This window comes from Ptychodera flava, chromosome 6, assembly GCF_041260155.1.
Source record: "Ptychodera flava strain L36383 chromosome 6, AS_Pfla_20210202, whole genome shotgun sequence".
Lineage (NCBI taxonomy): Eukaryota > Metazoa > Hemichordata > Enteropneusta > Ptychoderidae > Ptychodera > Ptychodera flava.
This window is the reverse complement of record NC_091933.1, coordinates 28,075,909-28,101,011: the sequence shown is the minus strand read 5'-3', so window position 1 is coordinate 28,101,011 and position 25,103 is coordinate 28,075,909. Positions and strand designations below refer to the sequence as shown.

The window sequence follows — 25,103 nt, the reverse complement described above, 5'->3', positions numbered from 1 at the left end:
TCCCCTAAAGGTATACTGTCACCGGTTCCAATTTTGGCACAGTTACCATGGAAAGAGAAAATCGAACCAATCACAGATTTTAAGCGGGTGGCCGCTTTTAAAAACAGCACCCTCACTGGGGCATTTTGAATACCAGGGAATGCCCCTTTGACCATATATGGGCATATTTAGATTACAGGTGACTGTATACCTTTAATATGTAGAAGATGTGCTCATACCATAAATGTATCAGTATATACCAAACACTATCAGCTCTTCTCTATATAAATTTTGAAATATTGTGACATATTAAATTTTTCTCTTTTTTCTTGACTTTTCTAAACATGTAGGTCTGGCATCCATGACAGTGCCCATGTACATCGCTGAGTGTGCCCCGACTCACATGCGTGGTAGACTGGTCACCATCAACAACATGTTCATCACTGGAGGCCAATTTGTGGCAAGCCTTGTTGATGGAGCTTTCAGCTACGATAAAGAAAATGGATGGAGGTAACGGAGCTCTTTAAGCAATGCTAAGACTGACACTGTGTAGTCTAATCAATAAGAATTCTTGGCTCTTTGGGAAAATTAGTAACGGAGTATTAAAAAACTTATATTGTTATTCGTTTATCTGTTCAACCCTGACTGAAGGTTTTTGTGGGAGAAATCTCTCATACATCAATTATGCTCATAGGAAGGTTTACCTGCAGGGTTTGCGTCTTCATATCATGCAATTTGTTCTTCATGAAGAGATTTCACTGTCAACTTTATATTTTGTTTGCTATTTAACTCATGGCAAAGCATGTTCACACAGCATATGTGTATTTGTGTAAGTCATTGGGTGTATTTTGGATGATTGATAACTGTATCAAGACAGGGTCAAGCTGCAGACAAGCTGAGAGTATTCTGACATAGCATTGATTTGATGGCGATTGCATCTACCGGGGTAAATGACCCAAGAGCAATGTCATCAATCATGTTCACAAGAACACTAACGCAGAACAGTGAGGTGTTCAAAACTTCGAGAGAGCGGCAAGTTGCGATGGTTATTAGGCAGCAAGGAAACTGAAGAGGGAAGAATTCTGGGAGGGTGTATCCCCACTTACAGATGAGATAATTTCAGGTGGAGAAATTGCCTGCCAAAATTAGCCTATGGCAGAGTCATTCCAGCTGGTGTATTTTGCTAAAAATATGAACAAGCTGAAACAGAGATAGTGTCAGATCATCACAACTCAAAATTAAGAAAATAAAATAATAAATCATTTTTAATAGTGGAACAGTTAGAACGTAAGTTTTGATTTGTACAGATAATGTCTCAGGTATGATATCAAACAAGTCCTGATGTACATCCCTGCTTCTTGAATGTGCCTTAATATCACAAGTCGGACTAAAGTAACAGAACACTGGCCTACACATACTCGGTACTTCCATTTTTCTGTGTGAAAATTGAGCAATTATTCTGCACACATGATAACAAAGAAATACTGAACGCCAATGAACTTAAAAGTTGACACTCAAAAAGGAAGGAATTTTGGTTTTACTGAAGTTTAAAGTACACTTGTGCATTTATGACGAATAAATTATTTTATAATTAGTGGACTGCTTTGAGTTTGTTCACTGAAGATACATATGCAGGTTTTACTATTTTACAAGACAACTTGTACATTTGTCGAGCTTTAAAACAAGTGAAGTAATAAAAGCATGAAGTATTCTGGATGAACTAGCTCAAAAAAAATTACCAGTGCAGTGATATTCATGTAGTTGTCAGGAAAAGGCAAATCTTAAGTTGACGAGCCATATGATTTATTGTTTTTTGGCTCAATATTTCCCAAACAGTTTTATGATGTAAGCCTTCACTACTCTGCTGGAAACAACATTACTCATAGGAATTTCATTATTTGGCATAATGTGTATGTATTCCTGTTGGCATTGCCCGTACCCTACAGGCAGTTTGATGGGTATTTGAGGGGAAATTTTTATTGGCTGTACAGGGCATCGTAGCAACAGCTTTTTTAGAAGAAAATCTTCAATAGGAAACTGCATTATAGGAAAACTTAAGAATGTTGACCATTGTTTGATGTGTCTGAAAGTTGTATCATCATTATGTTAGTGTTCATAAAACAGGTAAAATCTAATATTATCGTTTCTTCCAGAGATAAGAATAATGAATCATCAGCACCTGATTATTTGATAAATTTTTTTGCCTGTTGATCAAATATTGATTTTACCTCTCGCATAACGCACAGAATCAATTTGTAATTCTTTCCATTGATCTGTTTCTTGATTTTCCGATCAACTCTGGTTAATATTTCATAATCTGAAAAGAAAGAGTTTGTCGTCCTGAGAGATGTGTCCTCAGCTTGGTGTTTGCACATCACAGCTGAAATACGTCAACTGAGGAATAAATCTGTAGAAATATCTGTTCAATGCTCATTCAAGGGGAAAACTTGTGTTTCAGGATAAATGTTCTTGGGTTTTTTTAAAGGCATTTCCCAGTGGAGTTTCCTGATAAAATGGACCGATAATCCTGTGAAATGAAATATTTCCATTTTCTGCATTGCCAGAAGGCGAAATCAGTCCAGCTGCTCTCATTTAAAACGTTATCGAACAGAGGGGATTGTGCCATTATGCATAGCACTGTACACTTTTCTATTCTGGGGTGAACAAATTGCCTGAGCTCACGGAGTAGCCGTCTGTTAATGGCTAGACTGGTGCATTTTTTATCCGACTTGCCCGGGAGGCAAATTGAAATTTGCCGGTAACTAGACGAATGAGGGGAAAGTTCATCGACTGCACTGTCTTTGATATTAATTATACTGGTACAGAAAATCTAGCAAATGCTGTGCGATATGAGAATATTTAGCACTGCATAAGAGCAAGCAGAGAAGATGTTTATTGATAGCATTGTGGAAGCTGATATGTGATAAGCCAGGATTGTGATCTCAATTATGTAGTATATCCCTTGTGCCTCAAAAGTGAAAGACCTAAACTTTTACTAAAACCTTCCTAAATGAAACTTTCAACCTTTCTCTCACGAAATCAAGAATAAAACTCAGGGATCAACATGCAAATTTTGGTACAAGAGAAATAAATAACCTAAAATTTATCAATATCTGAAATTCAAACTGGCCACCATCAATGTGTTAACCCTACAGAGTAAAATAAAATTTTCAATTTTTGAAAAACTAAGATGGTGAAAAATTTATCTTACCAAGAGCTTTTAAATAAGCCCCCACAAGTGTTAGATAAGATCAGAAAAGAATGATAAAAGTTTGAAATTCTGAATATCTGTCTCCGAGGTGCATTCTACCTTAATTTAAATGTTCATTCCCCGTAAACAAGTCCTCACTTTGCTTTGATAACAGTGTGTTTGGGCCGAACTATTGTGGTGAAAGGGTTTAAGGAATTCAGTTGTGATCATTTATCTTTCTATTGTAGCCGTCATAGTAAATAGTGTACTGCCCCTCAGACTGTAGTGGTGTTGGTTTCAATGGTCAACATGGCAGACAATTCTGTACGGGTATATGGGCATATATATGTGAATATTAGTGTCAACAGAGTTATTTTAAAGGAATAATAGCTGGAACTTATTGAACATTTTTTTCATTATTTTTTATTCCATAAAACAGTAGTTTCTCTTCTAATTCTCTGTAAATTATGTTGATGTGCAAAACATAAGCCGTGTGAAGTCAATGAAATATATTACATAATTAAATCGTTCACAAATGAATTCTAGTCCAGATTAGGATGTATTTGTCAACAATAAAATCAGACATTACAGACACACGCAGGATGTCTTGGTAAGGGGTAGGGTGAACACTGGGCATTTCAACACGATTTTGTAAGAAAGGTCAAGAAGCTCTATTTCATGAGCAGTCTGACAAATATTACCTGTACTGAAAAATACATTGGAAAGTTCCAGCTAATAGAGCTTTTAAAGAGTGAGTGGATCTGGCAAGGATTTGTGCAACATTACCCCATCTGTGCATTTACCCGTATGAACTGCTTTCAGTATGGTCGCCCTGACAAATGTGAATGCTCTTTTTTCAGAGACCGAGAAAAAAATGATGTCACACATTACTTCGAAATCACTCATGACTTAAATCCCCCTTTCAATGCTCTCAATTTCAGATATATGCTGGGACTAGCTGGTGTGCCGTCATTGCTACAGTTTGTTGGATTCCTGTTTTTACCGGAGAGTCCGAGATGGCTGATTGCTAGAGGACGGAAAGACGAAGCCAGGAGGGTTCTCAGCATGATGCGCGGGGGCACCAGTGTGGACGATGAGGTCGATGAAATCCAACATACTATCGATAAACAGCATGGAGAAAGACATGGAAGAGGTATGGTATTGATCATATGAAATTTTATTATATGATAAATGTACAATATTACATGTACCACAGTTTACGTGCACTGGAGAACAAGTGTACTTCTGGTATTTGTGCTGCAGTGAAAATACTGTTAACATTATCATAACCAAATTATTATCATAACCTTATGTTAATGAGCAAAGGTAACTGGGACTGTTTTTGTTTGTTAGCAACTATTACTTTGTAAACAAACCAAAAATGTTTGTCTTCAAGGATAAGAAATAACTTTTCAGCATGGAAGATAACACACAGACGATGGCAAGGACAAAGTTTACTATCGAATGAGACTGATAAAAACAAAGGTTGTTTTGCATTATTCTTTCCCACTGTGCGTAGCGAAAGACTTGAACAAGAACTGTTTTGCATGTTCACTAGCCTGACCCATATTTGAGTAAACAATACACCATCCAATCAGAACTGGGGTGTGGCGCAATTAGCCAATGAGAACTCAATGACATCATTGTACATCAAACCTTATTACAAAAATTGTTTGATGCTCTTGGGGGGATGGCCACAGAACACACCACAAGCTCAAGTGCAAACACCCCAAGTAAGGCGTGATTGCACTGTCTTGCCATGGGGTTCTGTCATTGTACAATGTACATTGGCAAAGTCTTTTGTGCATAAAGCCATATCCATGCGTGCACTCAATAGCTGAAATGTATGGTATAATGCTATTATTTTCTGTAAAACTGTATGAAAAAACTAATTTACACTTACAAGCAAATTATAGACTCTGAGGTGTTTGAAATTTGACTTACGTGGCAGTTAATGTCACAAACACAAAGTATATCTATTATCATTCCAGTTTTGTTCCAGGAGAATTCCTGGGCTACCAGAAAGAAACAACAAAAAATGATAGGCATAACAGTAGGTTAAGAGGCAAATATTTACAACGTACATCTCTATGTCGTCCATTTAAGAAATTGATCAGGCTGAATGAAAATACTAGACATTTACCATTTGCCTAGCATTTCATGGAGGAAACTATCTGTCTTTTCCGTGTACTGATGAGTGTTTCATGTTTATACCAGGATGAAGGAGAACGGTAGCCTGTAAAATTTGGCCAAACTATGTTTTGTTCAGCTATGTGCAGACCATGCACGGCCGAAACAATTAAGTTCAGTTTGATATTACATGACTGTATGTTTTATCTTCCAGTACTTTCCGTTTCTTTCCACTAATCACTGCTGTTGGGTCTACAGAATAGTGGATTGTAACATCATTAAATCCAACTATTTCTTCTTGCTGTGTATGTTCACTGAAACTCTCTAACATTTCATGGCGGTTGCACTTGACTGGTTTGAAAAGTGCAGTCTGAGGCCGTGATCACATTTCCCTGAGAACATGCTTTGACAAGATGGTCTCAACCCATGCCTTTGCACGGTACATTAGACACAACCATAAATTAAACTGACTGTTTCCAGCGTCATCTAACTCTTATCTATTAAACCATCCCTGGAAACCATGGCAAGGTTCAGTATTCCAGTCAGTCCTCAGTGCCTGGAAAGGGATGTACATATCACAGGGATATGTCGTAGAGGTGACAAAGGTCAAATGAACTTGTCAACTGTTGGGGTTTTTAACCAGTGTTCATGTACGATGACTGCTTTACATGTGTACCGCAAAATCCAGTGAGACTATTTAAGTCAGTAAGGGTTGCATCACTTATTTTAGATATTGGAAACATGGTTTGTCTGTGCTATCCAAACCACTCTGAGTATGGGGAAAAAAATCATGAAAAATTACAACTATTGTAGGTATTCATTATTTCTTTGTTCAATTTTTTCACTCTCAAGGCAGTAGAAATCTAGTCAACATGTAAAATATTGACTACAACTGAAAATTGAAAGTCTTTTATCCAAGACTGTAGCTTCGGCAGTGATATTATCAAATGTTTAACTTTGAATAATTTATATTGGGAATATAAAGAGTACCACAGCCTTTACAATAAATGTGTATTTTTGAACTACTTTATGTAGATCATACAATTAACATAAGTTGTTTTGTGCTTGTTTAAAGTGATGACTTTCAGCCAGTCACGTTTAGTAATTCCAAATCCAGTATAGAGATTATTAGTGAGATATACTTTTAACATCTGCAAAATTAACAATTTTTTTCATGGAAAGATGATTTAATTTGTTGCATTTTCACAGAGTACACAATAATCAGTAATGTCAATGATACAAACATCAATTTTGGACCCCTTTAGCGACTAATCTATGATGTCGTGATGGATACACTGGTCAATCTGTGATTTAAAACATTGAATTATGGGAGTTTAGTGGTAGCCATTTCAATGACGTGTACTTTGACGGATCAGACCTGAACAGCTGTCAATTACCGAAGTATAAACTCAGCCTACGTCAGCCTGTAAGTAATTTAACCTAGCTAGACCCCCAACTTCCCCCATGGCAAAATAGCTGAATAATTTCAAAATATTAAATGGAAAAATGCCTTCCAGAGAATCCTTGGTTGTCAGCAATACCACTGTAACGAGCCTCGTTAACATGACTAACAAGAGTGTTTGTGAAACAAAGTTTGTGTCGTTGATTGCTTTCTCAGGCATCATAATTGATTAACAGGTCATTATGAAGCACATTTAAATATTTTCCACGGGATACAAACCATAATATGCACCTATAGTTTACAAATTAGCCTGTCTAGTACACTGAAATATGCACCCAGATCACTGACGTCATTGATGCATTGATAACCACAATCAAACAAGAGGCATTTATTACACATTTGGTGACAACTCCTGTTTTGGATTTCATTGAATCTTGATACATTTTGCAGTGGAGGCGATACAGAGATATATCTCTGTTTTTTCTCCATAAAATTTATTGTTAGAAACTCTGGGAATGAAAGTGCCAATAAAATTCAATTCTTTAACTCACTTAGCCTTCATCAATTTGAACCTCTGAATTCCAAATACTTCACAAAACAATAAGCTAAGCTTTGATTACTGCTTCACCAATTTATGAATTATTCATATTTATTCATACTGAGAAAATGTGATTTAGAACTTGATGTGTCAGATTACTTAGATATGTCAAGATTATGTGCATAATCATTTCTATCGTGCTTAAAAATCAGAAAAAACTTGCAAAGTGAAAGTCTCCATAACAAGAATACGTTATGGATTGGAAATAGTGGATGTCAAAAATTTCCAACCATAGTACACTACAAATCGTTTCCTACACAATCAGCTATCAGAGTGCAATAATCAGTCAAAATGGAGAATTGTTCTTCCTATGCCTTTTTTAGTTTACAAAAAATGATTCTTTAGTTTTTATTAAATTTTCTATTCAAACTTTTAAATACTAATGAGAAACAAAGACTGAATTGTTAATTTAAACCATGCAATTTACCAGGTTTTTATGCTATTTTTAGAAAGCTTTATAATCTATGGTGGAAGTGACTTTGTAATCTTCACTTAATAATTACAATCCAGACAGTCATTCAGGTTGGATCTCGAGAAGCTCAGGCAAAAGGTCAGAACTTTACAAGATGTACAGAGATGGGTCAGCCATTCGCTGGGACGCTATTTTCCAACTGTAAAATCCATGACTTGTAAATTCTTGATTTCAAGTACATGTACATGTATGATGCATGCGAAAAAGAAGTTAAAGAAAGAAGGATATGGGATGGCCAGCAGTGTCAAACGTCACCGCTGAATCAATCTCTGTGACAGAAGCCCTCATTGAAGATGCAGTGTACACTGAAGTGATCGGTAGAGAAATTTCATGATTTCACTCATAGCCAGCTGGTGATAGGGACAAGTTCACACTTGACTACCTGGTTAGTGGCCCCCATATACCCAGGAATCATTTGTGTCTTTATCCTGGGGCTATCAAATTGTAATTACATTGACACTGGGAGTAAATATTCTTTATGATGTGAGGTTAGACAATGCGGTGGTTTTTCAGATGGCAATTACTGAACTGAAACTGAGAACTGACAAACAGGAAGAACGTTACTCGGCAGGAAATTACGCTGTCTTACACAAACTGTGAACTGTTCCAAATTTAATCATGGTCAGATCAAATAATAATTAAATTGATACTTAGAATGATAATTTCATTTATGTCAGGGGGGGGGATCAGAAACTAGAAGTGCGGCAATCCTCAATATAGAAATATATTCTGTGCTGGAGATAATGGAACAGTCACAAAATTTATAGGTTTATTACCCAATATCACATTTTCTTCTGCTGTGTCAGTATGGGTTTAAATTTTATATACAATACTGTATGCCATGTGAGACACAAGACAAAGTCAAGTGGCTGATGTAGTAAAAATGACAAGAATGCTAGATATGACACAAGAAACAGGCTGTTTTGCCCAGAATTTTACAAATGATAGGAAAAACTTAAAATTAGGGGATTAAATTTTATTCCGTCGTGCACATAAATATGGAAATACCGGTATTTATGTGAGCAGGTTTCATTCATAAACTACATGTATACAACATTTCCATGGAAGTGAATACCACATGTGACAATTCCTCCACATTTCAATGAACAAATCATATGAGAGAATGATTTACATGATTGTATATTAATTCATGACTATGATGCTACAGTCATTAAACTCCTTTGCTCTCAATTTCGGTCATGCCGGAATATCGTACGGAGGGAAGAGTGCATGGCGACCATTTTGTTTTTTACAAGAGTCTCAGTGTCAAAAGGTGTCTTGTATGCATCTGTCACACTGTCACACCATACACTCACTACCAATGTGAAGGTAATCTGGTATGGTCTGTGGGATCTGTAAAAGTTTTTCTGGAGCTTAAAATGACAAAAAATGACAAGAACTTTAATGGAACTACCAAATGATAACATCATAAGATTCAATATACTGTCACTGTATTTGCTATGTAATATATATATATATATATATATATATATATATATATATATATATATATATATATATATATATATATATATATATTACTCATAATGCTTTTTCGTCATCACCTAAATAATTTATCTTGATGTTCACACCACAAAAATACTAGAAGAGATTTAAAAAAAAACACAGCCACCTGACCCATCAAAGAAGGAAGCAAAACCGTGTGTGTTTTGGATGACCCTTTGACGAACATGTAGCATTTGATCCAGATATGATTTCCCCAGGCACTGCCCAACTTGTACGGATTTCAGTGTTTTGAACTGCCATCGGGGGAATTTCCTTGAAACTGAGAAAAGAGAATTTTGCTTGGTTAAGTCGGCAACACAAGTACTTCAAACACCTTGAATGAATTGCTTGGCAGGATTATGCTCAAACAGTGTAATTGACAAGAGATGGATTATCCTGCCACAGCCTACACATATCACCTCATTATACCCAGAAATTTCTCGAGTTTACATGCGCAGTCAGGATTTTAAGTTGAAGGAAATTTCCAAGCACAGAGTAATGGGGATCCCCTATTGTATATTTGATTAAGACATATTGAGTATAGCAAGTTTCATTTATTGAGGACAAAAGTATTTTATGAATTTAACAAAAATTATGAAGTGGTTGTACACCAAACTAAAGTTTCTTTTATAAAAAAAATGTATTTTTGTCAGTGAGTTTAAACTCAAATTATAAAATGGGACAGAAGCTGACAGATAAAAGTACATGTATTAGGAATAGTTTCAAAACTATGGACTTCTAATTATGGCTATTGCAGATTATATTTTTCAGCCAAGTTTATCCCACGGAGCACTTGGGATGGAATTATGGAATTATTCTGTGGGGAGGTGTGGGCGGATTATTCTTGGAAATTGCTTTATGAATTAAAAGTCATCAAGGAAAAGTAGGTACTTGTGCCAAAGGTGCGTTCATGAAAAGAGGGTGAACCAGTGCAATCAATCAGGAGCTTTAAGCTGTCAATAAAAGTCAACGCAAGGGCAGATGAATATGTTCTTTGAATAAAAACATGTTTGGACTAGTCAGTAAATGGTTCGATGGCTCTTTGGGGAAGAGTTGACACCAAACCTATATGCGCCATTTTTAGATCTTATTTTTGCAATACTGACCTCTTCATGTTGCAGATTTTGATTGATGTGGTTCGTGTATTTTCCGATACTTAAAATTGCAATTTCCAAAGAGTAAAATGTAAATTATCGTGATGGGTTGCTACGTGACAAGGTGGAAAGGGTTAATTTGTTTGTTTTTGTCGTGTCACTGTCATGGTCAACTGATGTCTGCATGTGTGGTTATCCATCTTCAATAAGTTGATTGACACAGAGATATCCCCTGGTAGTCCAGTGTGTAACTTTTCTTTGCATCACAATTAAATGTGTTAATAAATGTGAAAGTTTTCAGACTATAGCGGTAACTTCATATTTAACAATACTGTATGCCTCAAATGTAAGACAGATATTTTTTTAAACCTGTATGTGCTGTAAGTGTAAAGCTTCAAACAGTAAATACATGAGTCAAGGAAAAAATCTCAAAGAATGGCTGATACATGATTTGGTTTAGTGTTTAGCAACTTTCCCAGATATATTAAGGTAAATGTGCCTCAGGGACAGATATTCAGACTCTCAAACTATTACAATTCTCTTCTGATCTACCACTTGTGGGGGCTCGTTTTAAAGCCCTTGGTGCAATAAAATTTTCACCGTCTTAGTTTTTGAGAAAATCAAAAATTTCATTTTTATCAATAGAGTTAACACAGGGATAGTGGCCATTTTGAATTTAGATATTGATAAAGTTTAGTTTATTAGTTTCTCTTGTACCAAAATTTGCACAGTGTCCTCTGATTTTTATTCTTGATTTGGTGAAAGAAAGGTTGAAAGTTTCATTCAGGAAAGTTTGAGCCAAAGTTTAAGCCTTTCACTTTCCAGGTGCATACTACCTTAAACCTGCTAATAAAAATATAGTACAGTACTATATCAGAAGAGTGGTTGTTTAGTCTTTCAAAAGATATCTTAAAATAGAGAATACTGACTGTTTGCTTTTTAGCTACTATAGACTATAGTCTATAGAAGCTATTGGGATGGGTATCCGTCCGGCGTCCGTCGTCAGTCTGTATGTATGTATGTATGTATGTATGTATGTATGTATGTATGTATGTATGTATGTATGTCCGTTTGTGAGGCGTCCGTCCACTCAAATATCTTGAGAACCGCAGTACTTACTGATTTGATATTTGTTGTGTAGATTAAAAATACGATTTTGAGAAACTATTTTTTTTAATTTTTTGATATTGTTGAAAATAGGCAAATTAATGCCAAAAAAGGTGTTTTTGGTAAAAAATCTTCTTCTTCATAACCGCTGGTCAGACAGCTTTGTTATTTGGTATACAGGTCCCTAGGGGTAACCCAACTTAGACTTGTTCAAATTGTGATGAAATATGCAAATCTGTATTTTTAAGGAATTTTTTTGTCATTTTTGGTCAAAATTTGACTTACATTGTATGTAATTCTTGTACTGTATAAACCCTATCAATTCACCCAGAAAAAAATAATTAATATGATTTTAAATAATTGAATTAATTAGGAAATCATCAAAGCCAAAATAATTTTAGTGTAGAATTATCAGAAAGTTCAACTTTTTTTGACAGTTCATAGTGAAATGCTTACCATCTTGGAGGATTAAAACATGTAAGGCCAGAGAAAAAAAAATCTTGTTCATCGGATTTTTGGACCAAGTCCAGGAGCGGCGAGCGAAATTTTTTTTTTATTTTTTTTTAGGCCGAAGGTAAACGCAGTTCTCTGGCATTTTTGCACAGATGCAGAAAAGGCAAGATAATTGTTTCCCTTTTTACCAGAAATATCTCAGACAAGAAACACTGATACTGGTAACTGAATTCAAGACTATATTTCCCAACAATAACATAGGCCATTACATTCACAGTTAGTGTTTGCACAACATATTCTGAATATTTCAACATTCTCTCAGAATAAAACTGAAATGTACAGCAAATCACTGAAATCCAACAATTCAGTATTGTCCTTTAATATTGTCCTGGTGGGACCTAGCATCTGAGTTTTTTCATTTCATTTTACTTTGGCCCCATGTTTTGACCTCTTTACCACTGTCTGCACTGTCTCTACACGGTTTACACAATGGTCTAACAACACTGTACTGTGATCGGAGTGAAGTTATATAGTCATCATTCAGATCGTACTTAACATCGACGCAACCATGTGTTTTGTCATTGCCGTAATTTTTTATACTTTCGATGCAATTTTCATTCAATCGGATGCACCGTCCATCTGCTGTCACGATCTTGTTGAACAAATCGCCGAACGTAATATCAGGACAAACACTGAATAGCGTCTTTAGAACTAACTGTTGGCCATCACGTCGAATGTTGGCGATCAAATTAATACTCATGATGTGACATGTACTAACCTAACCAAATCGACCCACTTTGCGTCGTGATTCGCCAAATTCAGACGTCACAACAACGTGTTGGCGGTCAACTAAAAAGTCCGTACAAACACGTACGAAGTCTCATAAAAATCCCGTGCCCGCGAAAACCCGACAAAGTGTAGGGCGCCACCAGCGGCAGTACTAAACATATTTGTAATGCGGAAGTAAGAATTTGCCGCGATCAAAAAAAAAAAAAAAATTCCAAATATGCCAAAGTAGAAGCGGCGATTCCGATGAACAATTTATTTTTTCTTCCTGGCCTAAAGGCAACTTTCCTGAATCCCAACTTTGACATATTCTGAACCGTCATTTATTGTGCCCTGTATGTTATCTAAAAGAAATTGCTCAAAATAGTCAATAGAGATAGAGATAGAGATAGAGATAGAGAAAGTTCTAATTTCCATTTATGGTTGACTTGGTAAGGATAAAATAAAATTACTTTTTGAGGAAAAAAATAGAGTGGTCAATTAAAAGAGTGGTCAAAGTGATAGGGTTTTTATGGTAAAGCTGGGCTGTATAAAGATTCCTCATGTGCTATTTATAGCAATTATGCAATCTGTGTAAACAGTGCAATGAAAGTGTACATGATTCCTTATAATGCTTTTGATGACCTTGAACTTCTTAAGTTTCAAACCTTTGTCTCTTCAGTGTGCTTTCTCTGAGTATGTACAGTCTCAACTTATTAAACAGAACTCACAATGTTAATCAAAGATATCCACCTTCTTCATCAATACATGTGTCACAAAAGGTTATTCTCTACATAACTCAACAGAGCTCTGCCAACTGTTGAGTTGCTTGTTCTTTCAAAACCGCTGGTCAGACAGCTTTAATATTTAGTTTACTTGTCCGTAGGATGACCTTAGTGAGATAATTTCATACAGTAAGGAAATACTTAATTTTGTATCCATGTCTATAGTAGCTTCAGGGACTTTGGCTCTATGTTTTAATGGTGAAAATAGCAAAGTAGATTAACTAGCTAGGATATGCCCTATGTTCATTGTTTTCATATATGAGTGATTTAAAATTCCTTTCAATGTGAGATTTTAAACTGTTCAAAAGTTCCCATACTGACAGCATAATTGCGGGACTCATAAAGGAGGAAGGCCTTTGTATTGAAACTTTACAATCAACGTAAACAAAGAAGAAAGGGAGTAATAGATATAGCTCTAACTGCTTCGAAGAGAGATAACAGATATTAATACAAATGTAACAGTTACTTTTCTCAGGTTAAATAATTTTCATCCAGCATTTGCACTGATGGTGTGCATGAGACTGTACATGTACATCCATTTCCATCTGGAGGAACAACAGGCATTGCAAAGGCTTTCTTCAGTGTGTTCATTTCACTTTATAACACCCACACACTTTATTAAATCAGACAGACATTTCCTAGCATCGCATATACTGCCATCAGCGCATAGATGTTGGCTCTTCTTCTGATAGATTTATTATTTTGCTCCTTGAAACTAAAGATCATGATGTTTACGTCATCACCTTTCATATAGAGAGCATCAGTGCTGTTACCATGGAAACAGTACATGCTGTATTTAGAAGAAGAGAGGTGACATATACAGCATTATATGATGTGGACATAGTGAATATTTTGCGGGACTGATGTTGATCATAAAATTTCTATATTTTATTTGTTTGTTTGGGGGACAAAAGGGAAGAAAGTGCATGCACTCACAAATGTATGCCAAAGGTTATAAGGGAATGTAATTTTGATCATATTGGTCAATGTAATGAAATAATTTTTCTCTTCTTTTTATTTTATTTTTCCATGCTTATTATTATTAGTTGATGTTTTATAGGGAATGTTTTCCAGTGGCAAGTTTTGTCATAAAATAGTGTGCCACAGCTGGGCAAGTTTTATGAATGAATTAAGATACCGGCTCTGATATGCGAATCAGGTTCATTGACTGTACTGTAATATTTGAAAAGCCAAGGAAGTTGTAGTTGTGTTTCATCTCCCCACAGTGTAACATTTAATCACTAAGTGGTTATTTGGGAGTGTAAAACAACTGACAGGCCACAAAAAATATTAGAAAGATTCATACAAAGTTTTTTGGAAAACATTACATCTTTGCTATGTGTGCCAGTGTCATGCAGTGTCTTTGTTGAGGGTGCCACCCTGGTAAATTTTACTTGGGTTTCCCAGCAATGTTATTGATGTTTTCCAATTATATATCGACAAAATCCTATTTTTGGACTTTCTAGGTACATCTTGATCAATATCTATGTAGTAGTGTGAGGAAATTTGAAACTGCAAAATGTAGTTTCATCACCCGTTGTGTGACCGTCAGCAGGCACACTGGTAACTTCAATTGCTTTCTAGAGATCACAGAGTGATTGTTTTGGATCAAAAGTTGTCTGTCTGACATCCTTGTCATCTATTTCCAGCAGGTAGAAAACCAGTCATCGTACAGATGCTACAGAACCCTCCAGTGAGAAGAGCTCTGATTGTAGGATGTGGAATGCAAATGTTTCAACAGCTTGCTGGTATAAACACTGTCATGTAAGTATATAACTGCTAGTCTAGCTTGGGTTTTTTTGAACATGCTGTCATGTTGAATATAAAAATCTGGTCTTATACTGGTACTGTCATATCCGTTGACTCTTTCTTCCACAACTCCTCATTGGCTGAACCTTGTTGCTGTTTCTTTCTGCTGGAAGTGGTACACTGACATGCGCCCTCAATAGTTCAGCTGATAGCGTGCCTCAGCCTGCTGCTGTAGCAAGTTTCATTGTGCAATGCCTATATGCACGTAGATATGTATTATAGCAAGGGCATATTTGGCACATCAGTGCATTACTGAGGGTAGGAGGTGTAACCTGGATGTGAGCAGACAGTCGGAGAATCTACCATGTCATGTATTACATGACTGTAATAGACTACTAGAACAAAACCAGTATAAGGTTATTCACAAAATACCGGCATTTATGTCCGAGTACAATAAGCCTACATCTTGGACTATACTGAAGCATATGATGTATGACGACATAAATCTCAGTATTTTGTGATTAGTCTTATTATTATATACCTTTTAGGTCCAACTTTACCAGAAAAGTCAAAATTATAGCATTGTGAGAATTCTGAGCAGACTGAAATGTGTTCAGCAAATCCACTAAGTATACAAAATGAAAATAGAAATTGTAGTTAAGCAGCATAATTTCACATAAATTCACAGGTTTTGGACTAATCATTATTAACTGTGTGACATACAATCATTAGATGTAAATATTTTGAAACAAAACTCTGAAATCTTGTATTGTTTTCCCTTTGTAAAGCCATAAGTTACTATACAATCAAACTCCATAGGTTACAGACATAGGCATATAATAATGAATGGTAATTACAAACTACTATACAGGTGTACATGTGGGTCATTATTGTTGTCTGACAAGGAGTTCTGAAAGAATAAAATAAACAATATACTTATAAAAACGTTGACAAAATATCACAGTAAATCATTTTCTGAAGTTCAAAGTAATATCAGGATAATGTTCAAGGGTGTCTGTAGAAAAAATGATAGAGCAGTGTAGCGTTATGATAGGATACCAATACTGCAGTTATCATCACAAAATGAAGATTAAAATGCAGACACTGAAAGGTGCTTTGCATCAGCACATCCAGTTTCATGTGTTAGTTACTTTTTATATTGGTTTAAAAATCTACAGTAAAACCATGAATATATTGGTCAAGTTGGAAAGAGTAGAACTTTGATATCATGTACAGTTGGTATGACAATGAACTATATGTACTGTTGGTTTATGTTTAACAGGTATTACAGCGCCACGATTATCAAGATGTCTGGTGTGAAAGACGACAGGCTAGCTATATGGCTGGCCGCTGTCGTGGCTTTTGTCAATCTTCTATTCACTGCTGTAGGTGTTTACTTAGTTGAAAAATTAGGAAGAAGAAAATTAAGTTTAGGAAGTATGATAGGTAAGTGTACAGCAGAATCAGGTACGAGTGACAAGGGGATCTTTGCATGTAATATTTCTCACCGTGTGAATTACAATTTCATATTTCTCTGTGATAAGTTATGGCAGTATGGTGATGCAGATTAGCAACTAAATGGTAGATTTTACATTTTTCACTCATGCTGATTGGGAGAGTCATACACTGGTTTATCCTACCTGCATGTTTTTCAAATAATTTCCATTACACTGGTACATGCATTTTGCAGCCATTGCTCTCAAATTGGTAAAATCAATGTAGTGTGATAAATATATGCCACGTATAGTTATATTTTTAAAATTTGCTGGTGGGAAAAACTATTTTTTCTTAAGTTGTCAGTTGTATATTTCCTGGAAAATGAGGCATATAACTCTTTCCATTCCATTTATTTATTTTTCATATAACAGGAGTTTTCTTCAGTCTCATATTTTTGGGTGTTGGATTTCTGCTATCAGCAATTTATTCCCCTCCGCTACCAGCTAGTACAACACCACTACCCTACAATCATGCCAATTGTACAGGTTATAGGTATGTGTGCCTTTTCTATTGCCCTGCCATTGTTTCTCAACATTAACCAACAGTCACTGTGTTAGTCATCTGTTTACTACATTTGTTTGAGAACTAGAATGCTGCCTATGGGCTTATGATTACAAAAACAAATGACATAATTTTCAGTATTAAGGAAATTAATATCATATATATTTCAAAAACTGGAGCTGAAAAAGACAATCGTCTCTTTCACTGTTTCATAACTGATCAAGAGAATAAACATTCAGAATGTGTACATTCCAAGGACGTATGTGTACAGGTATAGCATTACCGCATGAAACACTTTTTTTTTGTGCTAAATTTGTCCTAGAAAGAGGCGAAATAATATTCTTGATATTTGTTTAGCAAAAGAGATAAGATTTCAAGTTCAAGTTGTATATGTGAAGGTTCACTAAGAATGAAAAATGAAATTTTAGAAAGAGTAGACAGTGCATCTTTTGTAGGGGTAACTATAGACAGTAATTTATCATGGAAACATCACATTGTACAAGTAAAATGAAAATCAGAAAGTTAACAGGTGTGTTCCTGAAATTACGTCATGTAGTACCGCTATTTACACTTGTATTGTTATACAATTCCTTTGTTTTACCCCACATAATGTATGGCCTTGAAGTGTGGGGAAATACTTATCCTACTTATTTGAATGAATTTTCCTGGTTCAGAAAAAGATGGTCCGTATAATGACCTTCAGCGATTATAACGCAAACTCGTCCCCACTTTTTAAGAAACTTGGTATTTTAGATGTTTTCAAGCACATAAACTACAGCTTGCAATTTTTGTACATGATGTTTTAAACCACAGACTACCAGATACTTTTAAAGACTTTTTTGTCCCGATTCAACATAGATATAGTACAAGACAAAGTGTTCGTAACGATCTAGCCATACCAAAAATTAGACATAAGGCAGGTGAATTTACTGTAAAATATGCTGCAACGAAAGTCTGGAATGCTGTACCATTGAAATAAGAGAAATACACAATAGATATCGCTTTAAAGTGGAATACAAAAATTATCTTCAGAATAGTCTCACTGGTCATTGATGTACATTAATCCTTGGTTTTATTTCCATAAATTCCCTTTGTGTGAATGAAACTTGGAAACGGTTTCTTTTATCAAGTTTATGCTGTGTATCTTTTTTGTCTTCCTGAGAGCTTTCACGCCTCCACAGTTACTGCTGCAAATTTTTGATCAGCATTTTCCATGTAATTCATTGATAAATTTCAGCCCATACAGTGAATGTGTCAAATTACCAGGTATTCGGGAGTGACCCGATTAGTTGCAAGACAACTATTTTTCACTCTCGTTTTTCCTACACATATCAACACTTTCTCCATGTAACTGTCTTTGTGAGTGTGCTTTTTCACACATTTTCGAAAAGGAAATAAACCATTATTATTAAGAGCATTCACATTATTATACCACATTCTGTGTACACTTGTATATTTTGTTCATTGGTAGTCGTAATTTTACAAGTAGGATAATTGTTACTTTGGCATGGTATGTAAACCCAGAACCACACTAAGTCTCCCAATACTCAAATAACATTATTGATTGACATAGTCCTAACACATTGATAAAGTTTAGGTCAGCAGTTTTGTTAATTGCTAATCTTCCTTCAATCAGAAGTAATTAAAATACAGTCTACCCGGCCATTTCTGTAATACTTTCAAAATAACAAGGACTTGTCTACTGTGTTCTTCTTCATATCCAAAATTATTTGACTCATTATTCTAACTGTACATTCAATTCATTTCTTCCTTTCAGTTCATGCTATGATTGTATATCCAGTCAACACTGTGGTTTTTGTTTTGTCGATGATCACAACTCTGTGGTGAGTGGCACTGCATCCTGCCAGGTTGCAAACTTAACCACCATGTCAGCCGCATCGTGGACGTCCTGTGCAACTAATAAAACTCTCACCTATGCCTACGACTTTTGCCCCACCTCCTATTCTTGGATGGCATTTGCTGGCCTTGTACTCTACTTAGCTTTCTTTGCACCAGGTTAGTTCTATTATTTTGAAGTTTTATTTTGGTATAACTATTTTCTTCCTAGGTTCATCTGTACTATCAGGTCAAGTTGGTTAAAACCGGTAAAGCATAAGATGTCCAATGCAACATATTTTAAAAGACTTGATTGGTTGAAGACTGAAGTAACATACTTCAAATACAAGATTTTCACCAACTTGTCCTCTAAGATGTGCATAAACGTGATTTCATTTTCACAAACATTTTCAACTTTTGCTCGAACTTTCCTCAGAAGACTTCAAACCATTCTCTTTCAAAATCAATAAAAATCAGGGGGTCACAGTGCAAATTTTTGTACCAGACAGCAAAAACTACCATAAATATTTTTGTACCAGACAGCAAAAAACCACATGAATTACTGATATTTGAAATTCAAAACAGCTGCCATTCCTGTATTAACTCTACGGGGAAAAATTAATTTTCCGACAGTAACAAAAATAAGTTGGCAAAAATCATATTTATGCCAAGATCTTGAATAATGAGCACAAGTGGTAATTGAGAAAAATATTGTATTTAAAAATTTCCCGATATCAGTTCCCAAGGCACATCCTACCTGAACCTTGCTGTCAGTGTTCAAGAGGATGGAATTATTGATGTGTTCAAACACTTTTATAAATGTATCTGTTGATTGATCACATAGGTATGGGACCAATGCCTTGGACCATTAATTCAGAGATCTATCCTATATGGGCCAGGAGTACTGGAAATGCCTGTGCCACTGCTGTAAACTGGATATTTAATTTAGTTATTTCAATGACATTCCTAACACTCACAGACGCCCTGACAAGATATGGTAAGTGCATATATCTGTAGGGTTTTCTTTGGCTTGCCATCTAGACAATACCCTGTAAATAATTTAACATAAAAGCTCATCTTTGAAACTCATCAGATCAGGATTTTTTCCCAAGTGTATGTGACCCCAGTTGAAATCCAACAGCCATACAACCATAATTTACAAAACTTTCTTTTAGATCATACTAGTTTTATCATGTACTTTATACTTGCTCAGCTACATGCTAGTAGCTTATACATTGCTAGAGAAATTTCACATTGATACTGAATTTTTTACCGCTATCAGTATCAATAATATGCAACTGTACAGTGATGTGATCACCTCATAGACTGACAATGTACTTTGTATCTGGTGCAAACTTCTTCAAAATGTAATAGACATGCCTGTAGTAGTAATTTATAACTGGTTGGAAAGGTTTTTCATTCATTTGGTGTATTTTTGCAAATGGTGCTTGGGGATTACATCGCAGACTGTAATGTCTATGCATTAATGTGCTGTGTGAATCATTACGTGGAGGACTATATTATAAATCAAAGTATATGTCCAGTTAAATTCCTGTACTTGTATTTTTCTCTTTTTTGATAGGCACCTTTTTCCTGTACTCTGGAATAGCCTTCCTGGGTTTATGTTTCATCTACTTTTTGGTTCCCGAGACCAAAGACAAGAAATTAGAAGAAGTGACAGACCTGTTTGCAAAACCATTTTGTTCTTGGCGTCCTGTGGAGACAGAACGGGAAGTGAAATACATCCAAATCAAGGGACATAATGCAGCAGATACAGATGTGTCTGATGGTGAATAAAAACATCTGTTTTGCTTTGGTGATGGGTTCATCTTCTTCTCTGCATGTCTTCAAAAGTATGCCATGCCGTACATATCTGCTCTGTTGAAAGAATCAACCTTCTGATAGTTCACAAGGGAGCCCTCACAAGACCAACTTTAGAATTTCTTTTTTCTGCATCATGCAATGCATCATTTGTGGATTGGTATGGGTTAATGTTTTGGACTTCTACGTATTTATAGGCCATTGTGCATGAGACTGTTAGCATGCAAGGTGGATAGGAGTAGTGAAACCTATATAACACAAATAAGCAAATCAACAAACACACACACAAACAAAAACCATCTAGAGTACATACAGGTTGTATTGAACGTAGAATTATTTTGGCAGGCTGTAACTTGTAATACTGGTATTTTTGCAGTTATATTATTCATCAAATCAGTTTTGTTGGGAAACAGTTGACAAGAATATTGTAAATAAATTAGGAGAATCTGGTCATGTACTTGCTGTATATATTAAAATGGTCACATATATTTTCGTGTACAATATTTGTGTATCAGCAGGTTCGTTTAATTGTTTGCTGATAGACAAACTATAGTTAATCATATTCTATTAGATTTGCCAGTTTTTACATAAGTAAAGCTCTTAAATTTGTAATTGTCACAGTATGATTATAGATTACTTGATCACCACTATTATTCTAATTTGGTGTACCAGTATTCAACCTGCATGTCATGTTTTCAAACAGTCTAGGGTTACTAATGTCAGTCTTTGATGGAACTGAAATCACTGTGTATAGAATTGAGTCTGAGTAAATGCAAGTAACCGGTTGAAGCGGTTCATGTTTCACTATTGAAGTTTGGCTGCCTCTTTTGTAGCATCTTTTAAACATGTCATTTGAATACCAACAGTCAAATAGTTGACCTTGAAATCATGTTCAGGTTGATTGAAATCCATGAATGTGTAATGGCGCTTTTGGAGAAGCATTTATTTTTATTGCATGGTATATTTTAGGTTCTAAAGATTGAATATTGGCCCCTTCTACTGGTCCAGGAATAAATTTGAGCTAAGATGCAGGGATTCATGTGCAAACTAGTGAGTGTAAAGCATGGTGCAGTGAAGTAGCCTGTGCCAAGTCTTATGTGGACTTCAAAAAGGAGTATCAATCAGAATACTATCTAACTTAGACCTAGAGCACATTTGCTCAAAACTGGAAATGGTTATGAAACGTCAGAGACATGCTGAGGTACCATCCTTGTTTTTCACTTTTGCTGTTTCTGTGCATAATTATAGGGTCAAATGACTGTTGGCAGTATTAGAAAATGAGAAGTTTCAAAAATGTCTCAAAATGACAGTATTGGTATGTCAATCTCGAAAGTAATAATTCTGTGCAAATTTAACAGGGACAGCTCACTGCTTGATAGGAATGACTGCTTCTAGTAATACTTTGGATCCATATCCCATTTGTCAAATAGATTTCTCAGTCTGCTCATAAGGGATGTTTTGCAACTGCACTGAACCATTCAGTAATTCTTCTGTAAAGAAATTCTATTTCAAAAAAGTGACTCAAAACTCAAAAGGCAATTTTGTGAACTGGGGGAGAAAAAGGTAACTTTTATAGAGGAAAGTAAATCATCAGTGACAAAACACAAATCCTGCACTCGGAGAAAGTACAAGTAACTTGCAGAGTTGGTCATCAAAGATAGCTGTGATCACTGATTTGCTATGCTATTACTTTGTACCTTGCTGTCTAGATCATAGATGAGCTAAAAAGATAAATAAGTGAAGATGTAATTGATGTTTAAATAATACTCCGTCATTCGTTGTATCTTCATACCGGTCTCCATAGAGCTATCACAATTAAATGTAAAAAACTTAGACAATATCCATATGCAGTTTTACACCAGATACGTTATACCATAAATTTTTTGTTACCTACATAGATAAGACAGACCGCTAAATTCTTTGTAATCAGGAACTAGTAAATTTTTCTTATTATGATTAATCCTGAATGGACATAAATATTTTCCACGTTGTGCCATTGTTTGGTTGTGGCAGATTAAGAAAAACCACTTCCATGGTCCTATTTTCATATACAGTAGAATACATATATGTAGAGGATTCACTTGAGCCAAACATCTTCCCACGATATAGAAGTCAAAGAAGAATTGTTCTAGAAGTGTACTGGTTTCAAATCATTATTATCGTTGCAGAATGTGCAAAATATTGTTAAAATAGCTGTATATGATAGTTGCATGGTAAAGAAGGCTCCCATTGACAGGCACTGTGGATTATCACACTTAGATCATTGGTGGAACATTCCTGTGCATTCACCTTTTGTGATGTTAATACATAGAGATATTTAACAGTACAAAAAGAGATGTTGTAGTTATGACAAGATAACAATGTGTATAATCAATATTCGTAGAATAATTTCTGATGGAACAGACAGTTCACTCGGAATACATTGTCTTTCAAGAACACTTGTATTTTTCATCTCTGCATTTTGTGCAATAAAACAGTGCTTGTCCTTTGCTCTGTTAATAAACCAGACTAATTTTTCAATCTTCTTTCTCCTCTTTCTCTTTATTTCACACCAGTTTTCATTTCTGGTGTTCCATCTGATGGTAGGTGTGCCCTGGAAAATCCATGCACTTGTAGACAGGCTCATTTTCAAAGTCTTTTCATATCCGATGATAAAACCATTTCTCATAGCCTTACGCATGTCCACTTTAGTGAAATGCATTCATCCCAAAGCACTTTACGTAGTAATCTTTATCTGTAACTTGGCAACCTTCACCATACCACAATAGGATTATGCTTATTCAACATGTAATTGTCAGTACATTTATGTCTTACCACTGAATAATCTCTGGTTTGAAATGCAAATATACTGAAGATTTTTAGAACTTTTTAAAGAGTTTTGAAAGTACAAGAACTATTGAAAAAAAACAGTTAATTTAAAGCTTCTTATCTGAATGATCTAGTCTTAACTTTATGAAACCTATCTTACCCAACAGTGGTTCTATTCTGTATAAATATCCAGTAATTCAAACACCTAGTTTTTCATGGGTTTGCATTTTTTTATCTTATTTTATGTTGCAGATGCAAAAGAAGATTATGTGGGCAGTGATAGATGAAACATCATCCAAGTATTCATGAACTTTTTTATCAAAACTTCTACAGTGTCCAAGAAAAAACTATTCAAGATACAGGAACTTTCTTGGAATCTCGGCATATATTTTCTCTATCCTGAAATATGTTATTGCAATTAATTTGTAAATTATCAGTGTTAAAATGTACAGGATGTTGGAAGAGTTTTATTTCGGGTAGGATCGGTTTGTGTCGGAACCATGGTTCGGATCAGAATTCAAACGCTGTATCAAAATGGTCACATAATATTTACACATTTGAAGGAGCCAACATTTTAATATGATCACTGGCGATTTACAGGGCAGTAACCTAAGCAATCTACCATACTGATGTGTAGTCATTGGTAGTGTTCAATGGTCACATATGAACTGTTCGGGACACATGTCTGCATGTACCAACGGAAGTTGTGGAACAATCAAGCTGTAAAAATAATCAAGTTTGCAAATGTAATGCACATCACTCAATATTCATCATTACATGTAATGATGTATATTGAGTGATATGAAGTAAGGTGTTACTCATCTGAAAAACTACTTGTTTCTAATTTACCCATATGCAGACAGTGAGCCTTTCATAAGAGTGTTAAACTCTTTTGAGTGAATCTGTTAATTGGTTGAAACTTGTTTTATGTTGGCCTCATAACAGATTAGTAATTTTAAAATTTCTCAAAAGGAGATATATATGAACATTGCTGTTTCAATTCTGCATAGAGATGACATTTCTCTGATATTTTAATAGACTGTAATGAAATCTTAACAATCAAGATTTCTTAATGGGCTTTTTTGAAAATTGCCATTTTTATTTTGCATGTCAATTGCAAGTTCTTGTTCTAATGTTAACAAAAACACTATTTAGCTTGTCAACACAGCGTCTATAGGCACGAATTGCAGTGTTATTATTTACATTTGAGTTCTAGTCGGGACCAGAATTAACTTGTCAAAAATAACAATGCAGTCTATATATGCACAGGGTAAGTTGACAAGTTCTACACCTCGTATCGCAACATCCTTTTGGGAGTAGAACAAGAAACTTGGGTTGATGTTTAAAACAAAAAAGTGAAAAAAAATAATCAAAAGTTACTGCTAAAATGGCCCTTTAATCCAATATGGT

General features: G+C 35.3%; 1 protein-coding gene across 9 annotated transcripts in view; it reads left to right on the top strand.

Annotated features, from left to right (window-relative positions):
- The window catches only part of LOC139135392 (proton myo-inositol cotransporter-like), a 51,725-nt gene extending 27,581 nt beyond the window's left edge, over positions 1-24,144 (top strand). For 2 of the 9 annotated variants that reach the window (XM_070702764.1, XM_070702766.1), the window contains exons 2-9: positions 330-489; positions 4,111-4,322; positions 15,134-15,245; positions 16,513-16,676; positions 17,099-17,219; positions 19,006-19,244; positions 19,909-20,061; positions 20,647-23,410. In XM_070702764.1, coding sequence (XP_070558865.1) covers positions 330-489; positions 4,111-4,322; positions 15,134-15,245; positions 16,513-16,676; positions 17,099-17,219; positions 19,006-19,244; positions 19,909-20,061; positions 20,647-20,861 — 1,376 coding nt within the window. In that variant the 3' untranslated portion in view covers positions 20,862-23,410. Of the gene's footprint in view, positions 1-329; positions 490-4,110; positions 4,323-15,130; positions 15,246-16,512; positions 16,677-17,098; positions 17,220-19,005; positions 19,245-19,908; positions 20,062-20,646; positions 23,411-23,440; positions 23,698-23,945 lie in introns of those variants that run through there. The other 7 variants (XM_070702761.1, XM_070702762.1, XM_070702760.1 and 4 more) reach the window with 7 other exon arrangements.
- Positions 24,145-25,103: the final 959 nt, after the last annotated feature.